The 15,858-nt window shown below is 39.5% G+C and overlaps 2 protein-coding genes across 9 annotated transcripts in view; both read left to right on the plus strand.

Annotated features, from left to right (window-relative positions):
* The window catches only part of LOC122575844 (origin recognition complex subunit 2), a 112,868-nt gene that overhangs the window by 74,969 nt on the left and 22,041 nt on the right, over positions 1–15,858 (plus strand). The gene's annotated exons all lie outside the window — the stretch shown is intronic.
* LOC122575845 (speckle-type POZ protein) overlaps positions 12,644–15,858 on the plus strand; it is a 44,409-nt gene continuing 41,194 nt past the window's right edge. The window contains exon 1 of the mRNA XM_043745323.1: positions 12,644–13,303. Within this exon, the coding sequence (XP_043601258.1) occupies positions 13,191–13,303 (113 nt within the window). The 5' untranslated portion in view covers positions 12,644–13,190. The remainder of the gene's footprint in view (positions 13,304–15,858) is intronic.

Consider the following 15,858-nt stretch of genomic DNA (forward strand, 5'->3'; position numbering starts at 1 on the left):
CTTTGTTACAAACAGTAGAGTAGACGAAACGTTGAAGAGAATAAGAGAGATGTACAAAAAAGATCGAGCGTATTACAATAATATTAAGGGTACCATGCCGATTAGTCGTGAAAAGCGTATATAGCTTCTTATTCGACGCAGTGGAGCATGAAAATGAAACAAGATGTGAATTCCATGTAGAATACGATGATAAAAGTTACCAGCGCTAGAGTAATTTATTGTAGCTTTTACGATTATCGCCAGACAGAGGCTAAGATCGTAAATATCAAGTAAACTGTGGTTGAAACCAGTCTACTCCTGCTATTTATCTTACCTCTAAATCCGCGAAGATAATAAACGCTAGACGTTCATGGCACTTTTTTGTAAATTTTCGCGTTTCTCTATATATATCGGAAATCTCTGTTTCTGGCACTTACGTCGTTTACCATATCAACCCCATAATTTATTTCCAGTAGAAATCTAAAATTAATTTTAGATCTTAAGCAAAAGAAAAAAAAGAACTTACGCTATCATACGTTTCAAGAAATTCCGATACAATGTGCGAATGAATCACGTGGAAGGATACCGGTCGGTGTGAAAGAGGCAGTACCACAAATACCCGAGATTGGTATCTCGCGCGGAGGTTCTAAGCGACAAATAATAGCAGATACGATTAATAATTCTCGCGGACGCGCTGTGCGATTGTTACTGAAAGCGGAGATCACCTAACATGTGCGACACCTTGGCCCACAAGAGGGATTTGACCCCATTTTTATTGCGGACGAAACGCGCCTTCTACCTCCCGCTTCTATCTGCGCGAAGAACAAGTGTCATTGGTCGCTAATGGATTAAACGCTCCGTGGCGAACAGAGAAAATGTTCTTCGTCGTTCCGTTACATGAAAAATTCATCGTGTTCGAACTGTTCGTGATCGTAGATTGTGCGATCGATTTTCCCTTAAAGGTACGTTTCAATTACGATGGATCAAGAATTTCTGGGGATTAAGATCGATTAAGTTGGAGCGATTCGATGAGTTTTAATCAATCGAATTAGATGGAACTGCAGAATTGATACTGGCAAGAGCTTTCGTTCTCTCTGACGCGAATATTCTGGCCTTCTTTCTAGTTGATGATTTTAACCCTCAACTGGTACTGTTGGATTGTGTAACACTTTGGATTATATTTCAGTTAAGTGCTACTGTCCTCGAATTTTTGTGCCACGATCTCACTCTTGCTTCCGACAAACAAATGTACATTATCGCAAATATTCCAAAATATTTTTAATTATCGCCTTAAATTTGTTGAAATTAATCTTTTCTAGATCTAATCTGTTTAATATATCTTAAATAAATGGAGCTAAACAATGAGTATGAGAGATAATTTAAGAGGTTAATTTGTGCTTGCTAAGGCCCGCTTCCTAAGAATCATCGTCTCGTTAGATTCACCTTGACCTTATACTTCTCTACCATTGGTTCAGCCACAATGCCCATGCTTCTGTGTCATTAAATAAGTCGTTTGCTTGTATGAAACTCTTCTTCCCTAATTTTTCTACATTCCTCTTTTTCTTTTTTAATCAAAAGATACAGATCCAATTTTGAAGAAAATAGCTGGATTAAAGTCAAGGACATTATCCAACCTCCTTGTAAATTAGTCAATGGAAGTGTAGCTATTAAGCGGAAATGAATAAATGTTTTTTTATCTCTCTGTTCAGAATTTATTTTGAACTGGGTCGGTCAGATTAATTAAAATTCTACGTTCTGTGTTCGTATTCGGCGATTAGTTCGGAATGAGCCAAAGCACGTGTTCTCTTTAGGTATCATCGAGAAACTTTCGAAGAAACAGATCATTCTTCGTGCTCTCTAATTATTCCGTTACGTTTACTTAAGAGATTACAATCGACATGTCGATTTATCCCAAAAATCATGAAAAACGAATTTAGTTAATTATAGCTTTTTCACTTTTCCCTTATCCCTTTTTAACTTTTTTACTTTACCATTTTACTAACCATTCTTACTTATAGCTGTTTTACTTAACTTTTTTATCCTTTTCGCTTTCTCGCACCTTTTTTCTTCTAACTTCATCACGCTTAACGGCTCATAATAAATACGCAAGCGATTCAATCATCGATCAATCACCATTTACCACTACACTTACCGCCGCAAACCAACAAAACCGTGATCACTATTACAAAGAGAGAAATTTCAAAAGTCACATACGCGATATTCAAACGAGTCGAGGATCGTACAAATTTCATCGTTTTTTCGTCGATACACGCAAGGACGGTGATAGAAGCGGATCATAAGCTCGGGTCGATTGATCGTGTCATCTCCAACGCTTCTTCTCGCTGAAAGTGCGATACTCACAGACCTCTCTCTCTCTCTCTCTCTCTCTCCCTCTCCCTCCCTCTCTGTTTCCCACCTTGTGTATAAAGTGTGTCCTGCGAGCTCTAACGGTCTTCTGCCTTGACCGAGTTGAGCGAGGTCCGTGTCAGATCTCCGTCTTGACTTTGACTCCGTTTTATCGTAAAAGTCATTTCCACGATCGTCGTTCGATCTTTCAATCGTGCCTCAAGATCCATGACAAAAAGGAAACTCTAGAATGAAACATGTAACCTACAAGATTTTGCTCGTTATTGTCGTATCTCGAGATTCACGACATATTGCTCGATCTCTCATCGATTTAGTGCTGACTAACTTTTGTTCCGAATGTCTTTTTGACAGATTGTCGAAAGTATCTGAAAAATCGTGGCGACTTTTATATCGAACGCCCCGTATATTAACCCCTTAACACAGAAAATTTTTCCTCGGCTTATTGTACAGACGACCGCGTCTTTTTATAACAACAAATATAACGTATTATTGCACCTGTATAATATACTTTCTATAAGATATCGTAGCTTGAATCCATAAAAATCAATGGATAACTCGATCGATTAAGCAGTTAACGTATCTGATTAAAGGTATCTAATTACATATATTACGTATATTCGTTGCGTACATAAATTATTATAATTACACATATTCGCGTATAATCTGGTTTATAAAAGTTTTCAAAAAACGTAACAGGCTCCATAATCGCTTATGATATATAAAGATCGCTTCAGAATGAATGATTGTAGTAGTCAAGAGGTTCTGTCAACGCGTAAATCGATGATAAAAAGAAAAGGACGAAATGAAAAATGAGAAAAATGGCACGGTAACACGGTATCGATCGTTTAGTCGAACAGACCATCTGTCTGTTTCTATCGCAGTCTTGGAGGTTTCTTTTTTCCACGATTGGCACCAGCCTCTTGGGCCGCCTCCAACTTACCTCGGCGCGCGTGTTCTCGCGATGCTGCACCGTCGTGGCGTTCCTGAATCCTTAATGCGACCTTATCGAGGTCTTCCATGAGGCAAACCGGCCTCACACCGTACGAGGAAGTGCGGGAAACGGCCACGCGTGAGGTCGAACATCCTCCGGATGTTGTGTCCATACTGCTTTCTATTTTTTATTCTTTTAAGCACGTTGCCGTAATTTCTGTCACTTCTATACTACGATTGTCTTGCTATAGAAAGAAAGCTTCGTTGCCAGCAGGTGTCTGGACAGGGAAAAGAGTACACGACAAATTTTAATCAACAGGTTAGATACGCCAATGTTTTCTATATCGCTGTTTTTTTTTCTTTTTTTTTTTTACTTATGATTCTATTGGTACAAGTCAATTTCACTTTTTTCCCGCTATTTTAACCGAGATTCCAAAGATCAAAATCTAATCATCTAATCTAAATAATAAAATCTAACACCTGATCTTACATTGCATTTTAGATATTATATATTGCAATATTTATATATTTGTTCCCTTGCAAAATAATAATTCTGGCTTTGTACACCTTTCTTTGTCGGAAAAATATTACTAACACAAGAAATACCTTTGAGGAACGTATCATTTTCTAGAAATGGTATCACAGTCGGAGGCGAAAGAGTTACTTGTACGCGTTTCATCTCGGAGCACATAGTAAATCATGAAAAAGGTCTGATTGCCAACCAGTTCGATAATACCTCAATCGTATGTCTTAACCAAGGTACCGAGAAGCAGTTAAAAGTCAAGACACGTGATTTATATTTCGTTCGCGTCGGAATAACTCCAACGAAGCCGATGGTTGGTCGATTAAGTTTTTGCGGAGGATCGAGCCGTTGCTATCAGCGAATTGATACTCCCGCTGCTTTTACTTTGGATTACCGTTCACGGGGGAAATCTCTTCTGTGTGTATAAGAAGAGAGCGCGGCAAGAGTAATGGCCATGGTTTGTGAAATGAATTTACATAGTGTATCTAAAAAGAAACGTAATTGATAATATGCTGAGATGCAAAAACGTTTGGTAAACTTGTCAAAAGTGTATATTATTGGAAACTTTACTCAATGAAGGATATAATTTTAATAAAAGCCGGAATTGTCAAGCAATTGAAAGCGGAAGGTGAAAGAAAAATTGATTGACAAATTTCAAGATATCTTCTTTTCTCTATTGTAAAACGCATTTTCCCTAAACATAGCTGGAAGTTAAACGAAATACCGATACGTTTCGCAACGTATGTTGAAACAGATTAAACGGTTCGAAGTTTCGTAGTTTCAACTGGTCAAAACACGACCTGCCCAAATTGCACATTTCGCCGGCAACATACGTATACACACACGTGTGTATAGCTGTTTATTCTCCATAGCTAGCACAATGTGTAGCATAGGTGGTAGCTTCGTTCTATCGACCGAGCACAGCAGCTCGTCCCGTGACCTGACCTCGTCTGAACCCTCCATTCCGCTCTGCCTCGCTCTCTAACACAATCACCTAGTCCCTCTCCCTCTCCTCCGCCCTTCTGTCTGCGTCTCTCTCTCTCTCTCTCTCTCTCAATTCGTCTCTGTCTGCCTTTACCCTACCAATCTCCTCTTCCTCCTCCTCTCTTCAACGGTGGTAGTTTCTTCTACCCTGCACAGTCACCATCTCCGCCAACCTCTCTTTGCTCCTCCGCCACCGTTCTCCAACCGTACAAGAACCCTACCCGCCACTTTCTACACAATATTAGCGGCCAAACTGGAGCAACGCCCGAAACTCAAGCTCACAGCCGTCCGACATCCGGTATATTTTGTCGATGAGCCTTAAAGAAGAAATATTCAGCGTTGAACGAAGCTATCGGAAGAAACTAAACCTTTCTGTAGAATTTTCCGCCAAACTGTTAAACATAGAATTCTTTATCTAATTCCTTCGTAAAACAAGACACATTTCTGCACTATATCCTTGCCTATTGCGTGCACTTCAATTTCTCGTAAACGTATAAAGATCCGTCATGATCACGGTGCTAATGGCTAAAATAAATTTGTACTGGTCATCGGCGATCCCATTTAACCGATCCTCGCCAATCGTACCGGTGTACGCTATAATTTAGAACAAGTTGGAAGTTAGAAGTTGAACACATCCTCCGTGGCCCGCAACCCCTTCACATTCGCTCTATTTGCACACTTTCGAGTCTCTGTGTCGATACCTTTCGTGCGTATCCTCGATCGAGCCGAACGACGAACGTAAAAGGAGAAACGGAAACGGCGTGCTTCCTGCTGGTATTTCCGACTGGTCGAACGTTAACAAAAATTTCTCTGCCTCCCCCTCGTGCAATTACGCGGATTGTTAGCAACTGTTTGCAATTTCCTACATTCTTTTAGCTTTTTCGCGTTGCTTTTACATTTGATTCGATCGGATTCCATTTTGAGATTGCTTGTCGGTGGATTTATCATTGTTAGAGGAAGTGCGCTTGTCTAAAGTAAACGCGTTTCGAAAGTTAAAACCAGACAATGGAAATTTCGAAAGCCGAGGACAAGGTTTGTGTGTTCACGGTCGTGTGAAATATATATTATCTTAACTTTGTCCCGACTGCCGCTGGGACATTACCGCTATGTTCCCCGTACGTGAGACATTTTCAATGATGAAACAAAATGTGTGACTTTATGATTAGACCACGTATGTGTGTGATTCGATCTGTAATGAATGTATCACACGTTGAAAGAACCAATAAAGAAAGATTAGACGTAATTCGAAATCGCACCTTTCTCTGCCGTGTCTAACGCAAACACGAAATCTCTCTCCTTTTCGCCACGAACCAGAACCTAGGACCCCGATAATTAAACCTTCGGTCCCCATTCGAGTCTCTCCATCGACCTGTTCGCTACGCAGATGGAAATTTCCAAGGATTCGTTTCCCCTTGGTCCTCGAGGGGACGTCGTATAAAATCTAGGGTGTCCGTTACATATACTCACGATTTTATACGTACTCGTCAAGCAAGGAAAAGGACGAGAAAAAAAAGAAAAAAGCAAACGAGAAGTCAGGATGGGGAAAGACGAGAACAACGAACGATGAATATAAAAGGTATTGGTTAAGATTATCTTTCTTTGTAAAATCTTGCGTAATCTCATGAAAAGTCGTAATTCAATCTGTAAAGAATATTTACGCATTGAGAATTGAAGATAATTGAAACAAAATCTCGTCGAAAAGTAACGTTTATTCTTCTTCTTTTGTTCGGTCGAAACGTGGATGCTTGTTGACCAAAAATTTACGATCATTCCGGTCGAACTTTCTCCGTTTTCCATTTCACGTATTCTTCGAGCAAAACCTCTCTCTCTCTCTCTCTCTTTCTTTCTCTCGTTTTCTCTGATTTCTTCCTTTTCTCGTTTCTTTCTTCCTTTTCGATTGGTGCGTCTCTCTTCGGATTGGCTCGAGCTACACCCTCTCTTTCTCGAGCAGCTTATTTGCGAGCGATGCCAGAATCTGAATTCATACGGGCCATTCGAGCATTATTATGCATTGTTACTGCTCGGAGCGACACGAAGGAGTCTGTGCTTTCAATGCATCCGGAGACCGTAGGCCTCGTATATAACGCAGACCGCCATGAGTGTCACGACAGGGATGAACAATGAGCCTTTACCATGCGGCTCTCCGCAATCCTCGCCCTCCCGTTGCGCCGTGAAAAACTTTCTAGGCTGTTTTCGCGATAAATTCCGAATACGACGGTCCATGTAGGGAGTTAATCCTGTGAGAGTTTGTTGATAATAATTCCTCTGACTTTTGTTTTATTTGATATTTTGGAACGTTCGTGTGCTAAAATGGGCGTGTGGAATTAATAGAAAGATTTATTAGGTTGTATCGAATTTGTTATTTTTCCAGCTTTTAGCTGTTTTATTGTGAAATTAACTTGAGCGTTAAACTGTAAATTTGAGACTAGATCGCACTTTTGTACGTCTTCAGTTTCTAGGATTTTTATCGCAGGACGTGATTTTGGACTTGAGATTAGATGACATCAGATTTTGTATTTCTGTATTTGCAGAATAATTATTAATCCTGAATTTTTTATCGTTTTTATTACTGCACTTTTGGGATTGAGCGTTCAGTTTACGTTGAATGTATATACCGAGGACTGAACTTTAAATGAACTGAATTTTATATATGGAACACTTTCAGCACCTATGTATTAATTTTATTCGACTGAGATAAGTATAGATAAGTATAGATCCCAAGATTTTGCCAACCCTCCAACCATGTCATCCAATCCAAACATGTAAGACTAATTCATTCCTTCAATATCCATGACACAAATTGCACGCAGCATATAACTCGTTATTTTACGATTCTTTAGATCACCTCGAGAAACTCGTTACCATTTAGGTACCCGTAAAATTTCCAGCAAGTGCAAGCACTGCCAAGATCCAGATCTTTTATAATCGTTTGGTATAAAAGCAAACAAGTAAGTCAAGATGTACTCAAAATCCGAAGCCGTAAAGAAAGCTACGGCCACACAGAAAAACAACAAAGTCGTAATTCTCTGGCACGTTTCCTCGTGTTCATTCCATCCACGTTCGTTTAATTCCACAAGCCTCGTATTTTCATTTGCAGCGCATAAAGTCGTCGTTGGCCCGAGGCTATCTTCCAACGAATGGTGTTAATTTAATTATCCGTCCAGCAGCTGTCGTACCATTAAAATCGAAACAGGGGATAAAAAAAGATTAAGGAGAGAGATGAACGAGAGAGAAGAAGATAGGAAAATTGGATGATCCTTAACGATCGAAATTTCGCTCGAAGGTCCCGAGAATCGATGAAAATCGCACGTCGTTAATCTCTCGTCGTATATAAAATATGCCGAAATGCTCGATCGTGCGCGTGTAGATGATAATGTAAATTAACGTTGCAAAGAAAGAGAAAAATAAGACGAGAAGAAGGGGAACCAGTGGAGCGCTATGCACCAGTTTTTATGGCGGACAGAGAAACAGCTGGACCGTACAGGCGAAAGCCCATTCCATCTCGAAACCGAAATCCCTCCACTTCGACTTTTCTTAAACACTTCGTTCTTTCAACGAAAGACCTCTCTCTGGGTAGTCAACAAATTTTTCCGAAAGTGTTTTGATTCGTTCGAAACCTTATGTATCTTGGAAAATAATCTCCAGAATTGATAATAGCTAAATCAATCATACGATATTCGGTACTTATCATTGAATGGAAAATAGGTTAAAGTTAACATACAAATTGCAGTGGCTTCTTAGGTTGTCTTATAATTCGATCTTATCTTTAACGGATCGAATAAAATATCGCTGAATATTTTAGCCGTTTTCATTCACTTAGTTTTTGAATATTTAATAGGGACCGACTCTGAAGAAGAGAACGCAATGTACTTTCTTTTAAATTTAATATTATTAATTTTGTCCAATTTAAATGTAATACAATATTTATAAAAAAATACGAGATGGCTTTAATATTATAGCAGTAAAAGATAGGAAAAGTATTTTCTTTTTCACCATTTCATAATATAATAATACATCGATAACGCATTACAACGTTGATGATAGAAGATCGATACAGCGATGAAACTCTTCTGAAACCCGTCGCCCGTGGGCATACAGAATCAGCCTATTAGAAATCGGCCAAATAAACGCATTTGGAAGCGAAGAGCAACGATCACTCGGTCGCTACCGTACTGACGTAACTGCGAATTAATTCAGTTCAAGCAACAGGCTCGTGCCAGCGTTGCCATAAGAAAGTTAAGTGACCTGTATCAAGTACCTTTCCTCTCCACGAAACACCTCGAAAAATTGGTCCAAATATTTTCGTATCGACACTTTGATCAATTAAGGTAATTTTAATTTTATTAAATGCGAGTATCCCTTGGTTTATAGCGTCAAATATAATCGCGATATTTAAGTTATTAATGTGATACAACATAATCTCTGAAATTAGTTTGAAATTTTATTCATAATTACTTCCAACACGAAGAGACACTTATAAAAATATAAAATATCTTTGTTTACAAATACCTTTTCATGTGACAAAGTCGCATCGAGCCGAGGATAATCGTTTGAACCACTAGAACCCCTTTAGGATTATTCACGGAGAGCAAATAACGATTAAAGGGAATGAAAGAAGAGCTTGCTTTGGTCGGTTTGAACTGGTCAAGAGACGCAATTGGTCGAAAGGAACAGACGGCACTCACGGGACAAGAAAGTATCTCTTTTACGACGGCAGCTGCCAGCACTCACGATTTCTCGAAGCAGACGTATATATCGTTTGAATTTAGCGTCGATCCTAGCAGCCGTTTACTAACTCGAAAGGTCCTTTGGGAAGTCGTGTCTCGTGAGAATTCTTCAACGAAATTTTAACAGGCATTTCCTCGTTGTACCAGGGATAGGAATAAATTCTTCGACGACTTAAAAGTTCCGTGCAACTTTCGTGAAATTAGCGCGAGATTCTGGGACAATTAAGCAGCCTTGCTTTTCCTCTCTTTTCCTCGCTTTTCCTCGCTTTTAACACGTTCCAGTGAACTTGGTGTTACCAGTTGCCATTGTTGTTACTTTTCAAGGCTGATTAAAATTCTTTGGTAAGCATTACGCGTACTTTGTTATCAAAGAAAGTAATAGTCCTTTCGTAAAAGGTAATCTAATCTCTTTTAAAGTTTGAGATATTATTACGGATGTTTGCAGATGCATATTACTAATATAATATTATGACGTTTTTATCGGATTACTTTAAACGAATAGAAAGAATCAAGGTATGTCGGTAAAAGTCCATAGATTACGCTCTGATTATAAATTTCACAGTAACCTGTGACGATTGATTTTGGGATTTTTACCTTGACCAGGAATAATTTTAACCTGTTACATAAATCCCACGGCCACACATACCGATATTTTGTTCAATTTTCTGTTACCCAGCCTACGATATAGTCGAACATAAATTATCTGACGAATTACAACAAAATTAACATGTACTTCGCAGTCATCCAATAAGATACGCGTACAATAAAATTTCAGTCGGATAACAAAGAAGCATTTACATAATTGTTAGAAAGGCGACCGATTTATCGACAAGTTGCGCACAGAGCAGAACACCGTTCGCCATGGTGGTTCATTTTTCACTGATTCCCCGTAGGCAGGAAATATCGTCACGACATGCAACGACAGACGCCGAGGAAGCGCCGACATGCAAAAGAAAAGCAAAAAAGAAAGGAAAGTATAATAGAGTTTATATGGCACTCCTCGCGTGCTCTGGGGCGAATGAGACTCAGGGACGTTTTTTTAAGGGGGTCAAGGGGACCCCACGCCCCGGGGCCGTCTTTATTAACGTTGACCTCTCTTTCTTTCTCTCTAGCTCGAAATCGAAATTTTCAAAATTTCTTACAAAAATGTATCTCCGTTTATCCCAATGTGCAGACTTAAATTTCCGTTGAGAGTAATCGTTTATTCTTCTCATTTCCATCGTACGTTTACTGTTCTCTAATTCGTTCGTTGATAAAGGGTTATACATTGTAGTTTGAATAGAACGAATCACAAGAGCAAAGATCCGTTTCAGAGATGGCCGACGCTCTGAGAAAGCTATTCGAGGCGTGACACTAATTTATGGACACGTTAGCAGCACGCGTATCAGCCAACGAGATCCGTGCAACCTTAAACTTGCATCCGTGCGTATGATTGCATAAAACTGCTGACTTTGCCGTAGTCACGAATGCGGTTAATGGAATATCATTGGTGACGTTGTAGATACTGGCCTTTCCTGTTATAAATGTCAATTAAGTAATCAATTTATACGCGGAGTTTTCGAACGTAAAATCTTACTTGTCGATTAAAAATGTATTGTATGTATAATATGATGCTGTAAGTTGGGTGAAGTTAGGTCAGATTAGAGTCGCAATTACGAAAGAAAAGGAATATACGAAAAATATTTTTATCGTATACCTTGAAGATATTGAAGTAAAAGTAAAGATTCGTCTGACGAGAGAAATTTTCTTTTTCTTTAATTGCATGGCGATCTCCGTGTTACATTAGTTCACGAATACGGTATTCTCTTCACAATGTCACGACCGTCGTGCGTGATTCCGGCACGACGTCACGGTCCCATTGACACCAACCACAACCACCTTAAACACCCATAAAACATTTTCGTGACCTCTTTTTCGTGTAATTCGACGAACAGAGGCTTGTTCTCCATTTCCGGTGACATGAAAGCACCAATACACTCGGCACGCTCGAAAAAACCTTTCACACGTTCCGCCGATATATTGTGTGTACCGGTGAATTCGTAAACGATACCGCGGGTTTCATTACTGATTTGAATGCTCCCGGTATACGTGGAATCGAGAGCGGCATGAATAATTCCGTTCTATTATTCTACCATCTCGTAGTTCTACCGAAAATGCGTAAAAAATAGATAAATTACAATATTCTCCGTTTAATGGACACAATGTTATAAAAGAGGAAGTTTAAACATTCACGAGAAATTTAAACGCGCTGCGATACATAGAGTGTGCTCGTCATAATATTTGGAATATGAAACAAATCTGTGGTTATATCTACAACCATCCATAATCACCGATTGTTTCCGATCGTAAAAATACAATAGTTTTCGCGCAAAGCGTATTAAAACAGAACACGTGTTTATTTTTTGTAAAATCAATTTATTTGCCTGTACGACGATTTACGAATAGAGTGTAGTGGGTGGAACGATTCTCAACGCCCACATTGGATACGTTTTATTAAATTTGTTTTTTTTACGGCTTTTTACGATATAATCTATACATAGCAGTACGTTCCAGAAACGGAAATATATTTTACACAATGGCCGTACACGTGACTTTAATTGGAGGGAGAAATAATTGCCTCCACCTATGAAAGTGTGCAAGTGTTCCTACAAAACGCGTACGTTCCTGAATGCGGTTACATCAATGAGCGTAGCTTCTTAATGCTATTACTGTAATTTATGACCGCGCTATATCGTTTCCTCCTAGTGCATATACATACACATGCATTACCAGAGAATGGAAATATCGGAAGCATCATCGGTATTATTTTTGCGTGGCTGAATAAAGAACGTGACTCGGAAGAAGACGGTCGGGAGAAGAGTGTGTGAACTAGCCGAGGAAACCTTTCGAGAATACGTTACGTATGAGAACATAGTTCATATAATTTCGTAGCAGCATGCCAGAAAACTTGCATTGGCGAAGAGGAGCTTCCTGTAGGAGGGAGCCTTGGGTACCCGGCGGTGAACCATCGTTCTAGCGCGACACGAGGTCGCGAAAAGACACGAGTATCACCGAAGCTCAGTCGAATGCGGCCGAGACGTAACGAAAGCGTACGAGGCCGCAACCACAGGGGTGGGGACTCGCGAACGCTCAGTAGCTGAGCTCAGTCGAGCCAGCGCCGTGATCGGAGTTGGAATAGTGACTGGCGAACTGTGTTCCGAGCAGGCGTATCCGCTCTCGGCGTTCTAGTCGCTCCTGTAATCACGCGTACACGAAATTAATTCGGTTCGGCTGGCAAAACCGAGGTCGAATATTCGAATCAGTCGTCTCGTCTCTCGTTCGATCGTTTCTTTGGCTCCCGCCGTGTACTCCTCCTACAACTTCTCTGTCTTTCTCCGTCGTACACGCTCGATTCACCGACAGTTTAGTTGTCGCTGCTCGTTAACCGCCGTGATTGACTGTCGCGAAGGCCTTTTTTTTACGGAGCCGCCACAGACATGGCAGTGAAAATGCGGTAGTGACAGTGGTACACTAGAGACAGGGATAAGAAGGGAATCCCTGACTGCGTTTTGTAGGCGCGAGGACGCCACGAGTTTACTCGAGAAAATCGAAGTGAACGAAATTACGGGGAGAGGCTCCTTGAAGCCCAGGGCCAGAAGTTATGACGAGCTCGTGTGTTCGAGGACGAGGAATTTACGCGCATGTGTCCAGTGGGATTTAGTGTCGGCGATAAACCATTCTTTCCAGATCTGGATACCTTGCTCTCGACACCTACGGGACCTGGATTATCTCATGTCAGGATGGCGCTGGCGCGGTACGTACTTTCCACTCTCAACACTCTGAACCCCGTCGTCATCGCGTTTAGGGTGGGTCTTTGCTCGGATGTATTTGTTTTTCTCTTTCTCGTACCTCGTTCAATGTTATTAAGTGTTTTTATTGATCCAATACCACGGTTGGACGTAGCCAAGCGTTATCGGTCCTCGTTGTTTCGGGTTATTCATGGTTTATCTCGATAATATTATGCGTAATCGTATCATCGTGATAGGTCAAACACGTTGTGGTGGTCATCGGTGACCGGCATTTGTCTTTTCTCGCTATGGGTCTAATGATCACTGACCACTGACATTACTAAACTTTCCCCGACGATTGAAATAGTCAATCGGTACCAATGAAATGTCGATCTTCTCGATAAAACGTTAACTGTTACATGATTCGTTTTCCTTCTTAGCCAACTAATCTATGTATTGACAAATTGTCCATGTAGAACAGATGACACGTCTAACCTCCAAATGCGAAATATCAGAAAATCCACGAATCCTCTTGACGTTCATGACAACCAATAACAAGATTTTAATATCTTTATTAGAGGTCTTCTTGACATTGTATATACAAAATTTATACTAAATTTCTTTCTTTTTTTTTTTTAATGTGATTAACAATTGACGTTCAAACGAAATTTAGTAGGTGACACGTCAAATTCACACTTTGGAAGACATTTCATGTGCGCTAACCTAATAAGATAATCTTTTTTCAGATAACTTTTAAGGATTTAATCGGTGATTAAATAATAATCGTTAAATTAAACGCTAATTATTGCACATCTGTAGGAAATTGCATTCTATTTTTTTTTCGCGAATGTATACCGGTGTCCCTTTGTTTTGAAGTATTCTGCTGCAGATGCCGGTATCTGCTACATAGAGTGCGCACTGGTCAACGACCTATTCCTACCATACAACTATAGTCAACAGATTTAACAGATTTATATACGCTCACGGGTATATTTACATAGCTGTCGTATGTGTTCTTTCTCGACGTGATGCGTACACGATACCGGGAGTCGTTATTAGTTTGAAAGTTCTTGGTCAAGTCGGTTGCATGGCGAAGCAAAGACGTCAAGGTTAGTACACCTTTTTACGTTAAGTCGACCTTCCGAGTACGATGCGGGCTTCGTCACGGTTCGACAATCTGCCTTTATACTGAAACGTTTGACCGTGAATATGAGTCGATTTAATTCAAACATAGAAACATAAACAATCATATCTTCCGGTCAGTTATTTTCTTTCTCTCTTTCTCCTTATCTTTCTTTGTGTTCAGAAAATTCTTCGATCGACAGTCGGTGCCACTACACACGCTGCCTAACGTATACATATACATATATAGTTACGTACAAGCACGCGTATAGGTTATAAGATAATCTATGTTTTTGTTGTGTCGACTGAAGACTTCATTTTAAAAGTATATTCGTACATTTGTAACGAATATTAGTCTACACGGTTGTAAAAATGCTTTCAGAAGGAAGCCATGAATTTTTGTAGATTATTTTGTAACATGGATCATAATCACGAATATATATGGCGGCGAATAAAAGAAAGTTCAAGACTGATATACTATGAATTTTGGTCTTAAAAAGACAATAAAATCTACGAACGGATATTCAAAATGAAACTTCAAACAAGTTAGTGGATAGAGTATACTTAACAGATTAAATAGAAATAATCGAAAATAAAGGAAAATCCACTAAATATCGAATGAAAACGTAACAAAATTAACATTGAGTTTATATCTTTTTACAGGTAGAAACACAATTTTAGGAGGAAATTTCATCTTTTCCACGCTTCGGGAAAAGGAAAGTTTTATTTGTTGTACCGTCAGTTTTGTTTTATATTATAATATAAAATAATAATTATAAACGATCTTATCTTGAATTTTTGTTTTAATATTATGGAAAATCTGAAACAAGGGTCGAGTTTATAATTATTCACGGCACTGTATATTATGTTTACATAGTGATCGCTCGTATTATTATCTTATTAAATATAAATCCGTTATTAAAATTATTCCAGTTATTAATTATTATTTTTATATCTTTTATTTTATAAACTTTCTTTTGTCCGCCACTGCATATTACTTTCTCTGTTCAAACTTTTTATCAGCGCGATAGAATACGCAGCGTGGTAGTAAACAGCCTTCGTAGCACATACTTATGCTCGCGTACGATCGAATCGTGACAGAACTGGCAATGAAGCTTTCTACCAAACCCGTGATCGTGCTCGTATGCCATCGCCAACACAACAACATCGCCTTGTGCTCTAAACCACCGGCGGTTAGAATGTATTTCTTTGTGGCTGCTTTATCGAACGTTGGTTTATCTTGCGGACGCAACGTTGAAGGCCTCTATTGTAATATTTCGTTCGATTCGGTTTGACAAAGATGGGGGAGAATAGTGTCGGGAGCAAATGAAACATTTAGTAATTGAATGTAGCGAATTAAACAATGGTAGGGTATCGTACGAGCCGACAAATGGGCGTACCACTAGTAGTTTCACCGACAGACCTCCTCTTGATGAAGACTATTACTCATTACACTTCC

This window comes from Bombus pyrosoma, linkage group LG15, assembly GCF_014825855.1.
Source record: "Bombus pyrosoma isolate SC7728 linkage group LG15, ASM1482585v1, whole genome shotgun sequence".
NCBI classification, from domain to species: Eukaryota; Metazoa; Arthropoda; class Insecta; order Hymenoptera; family Apidae; genus Bombus; species Bombus pyrosoma.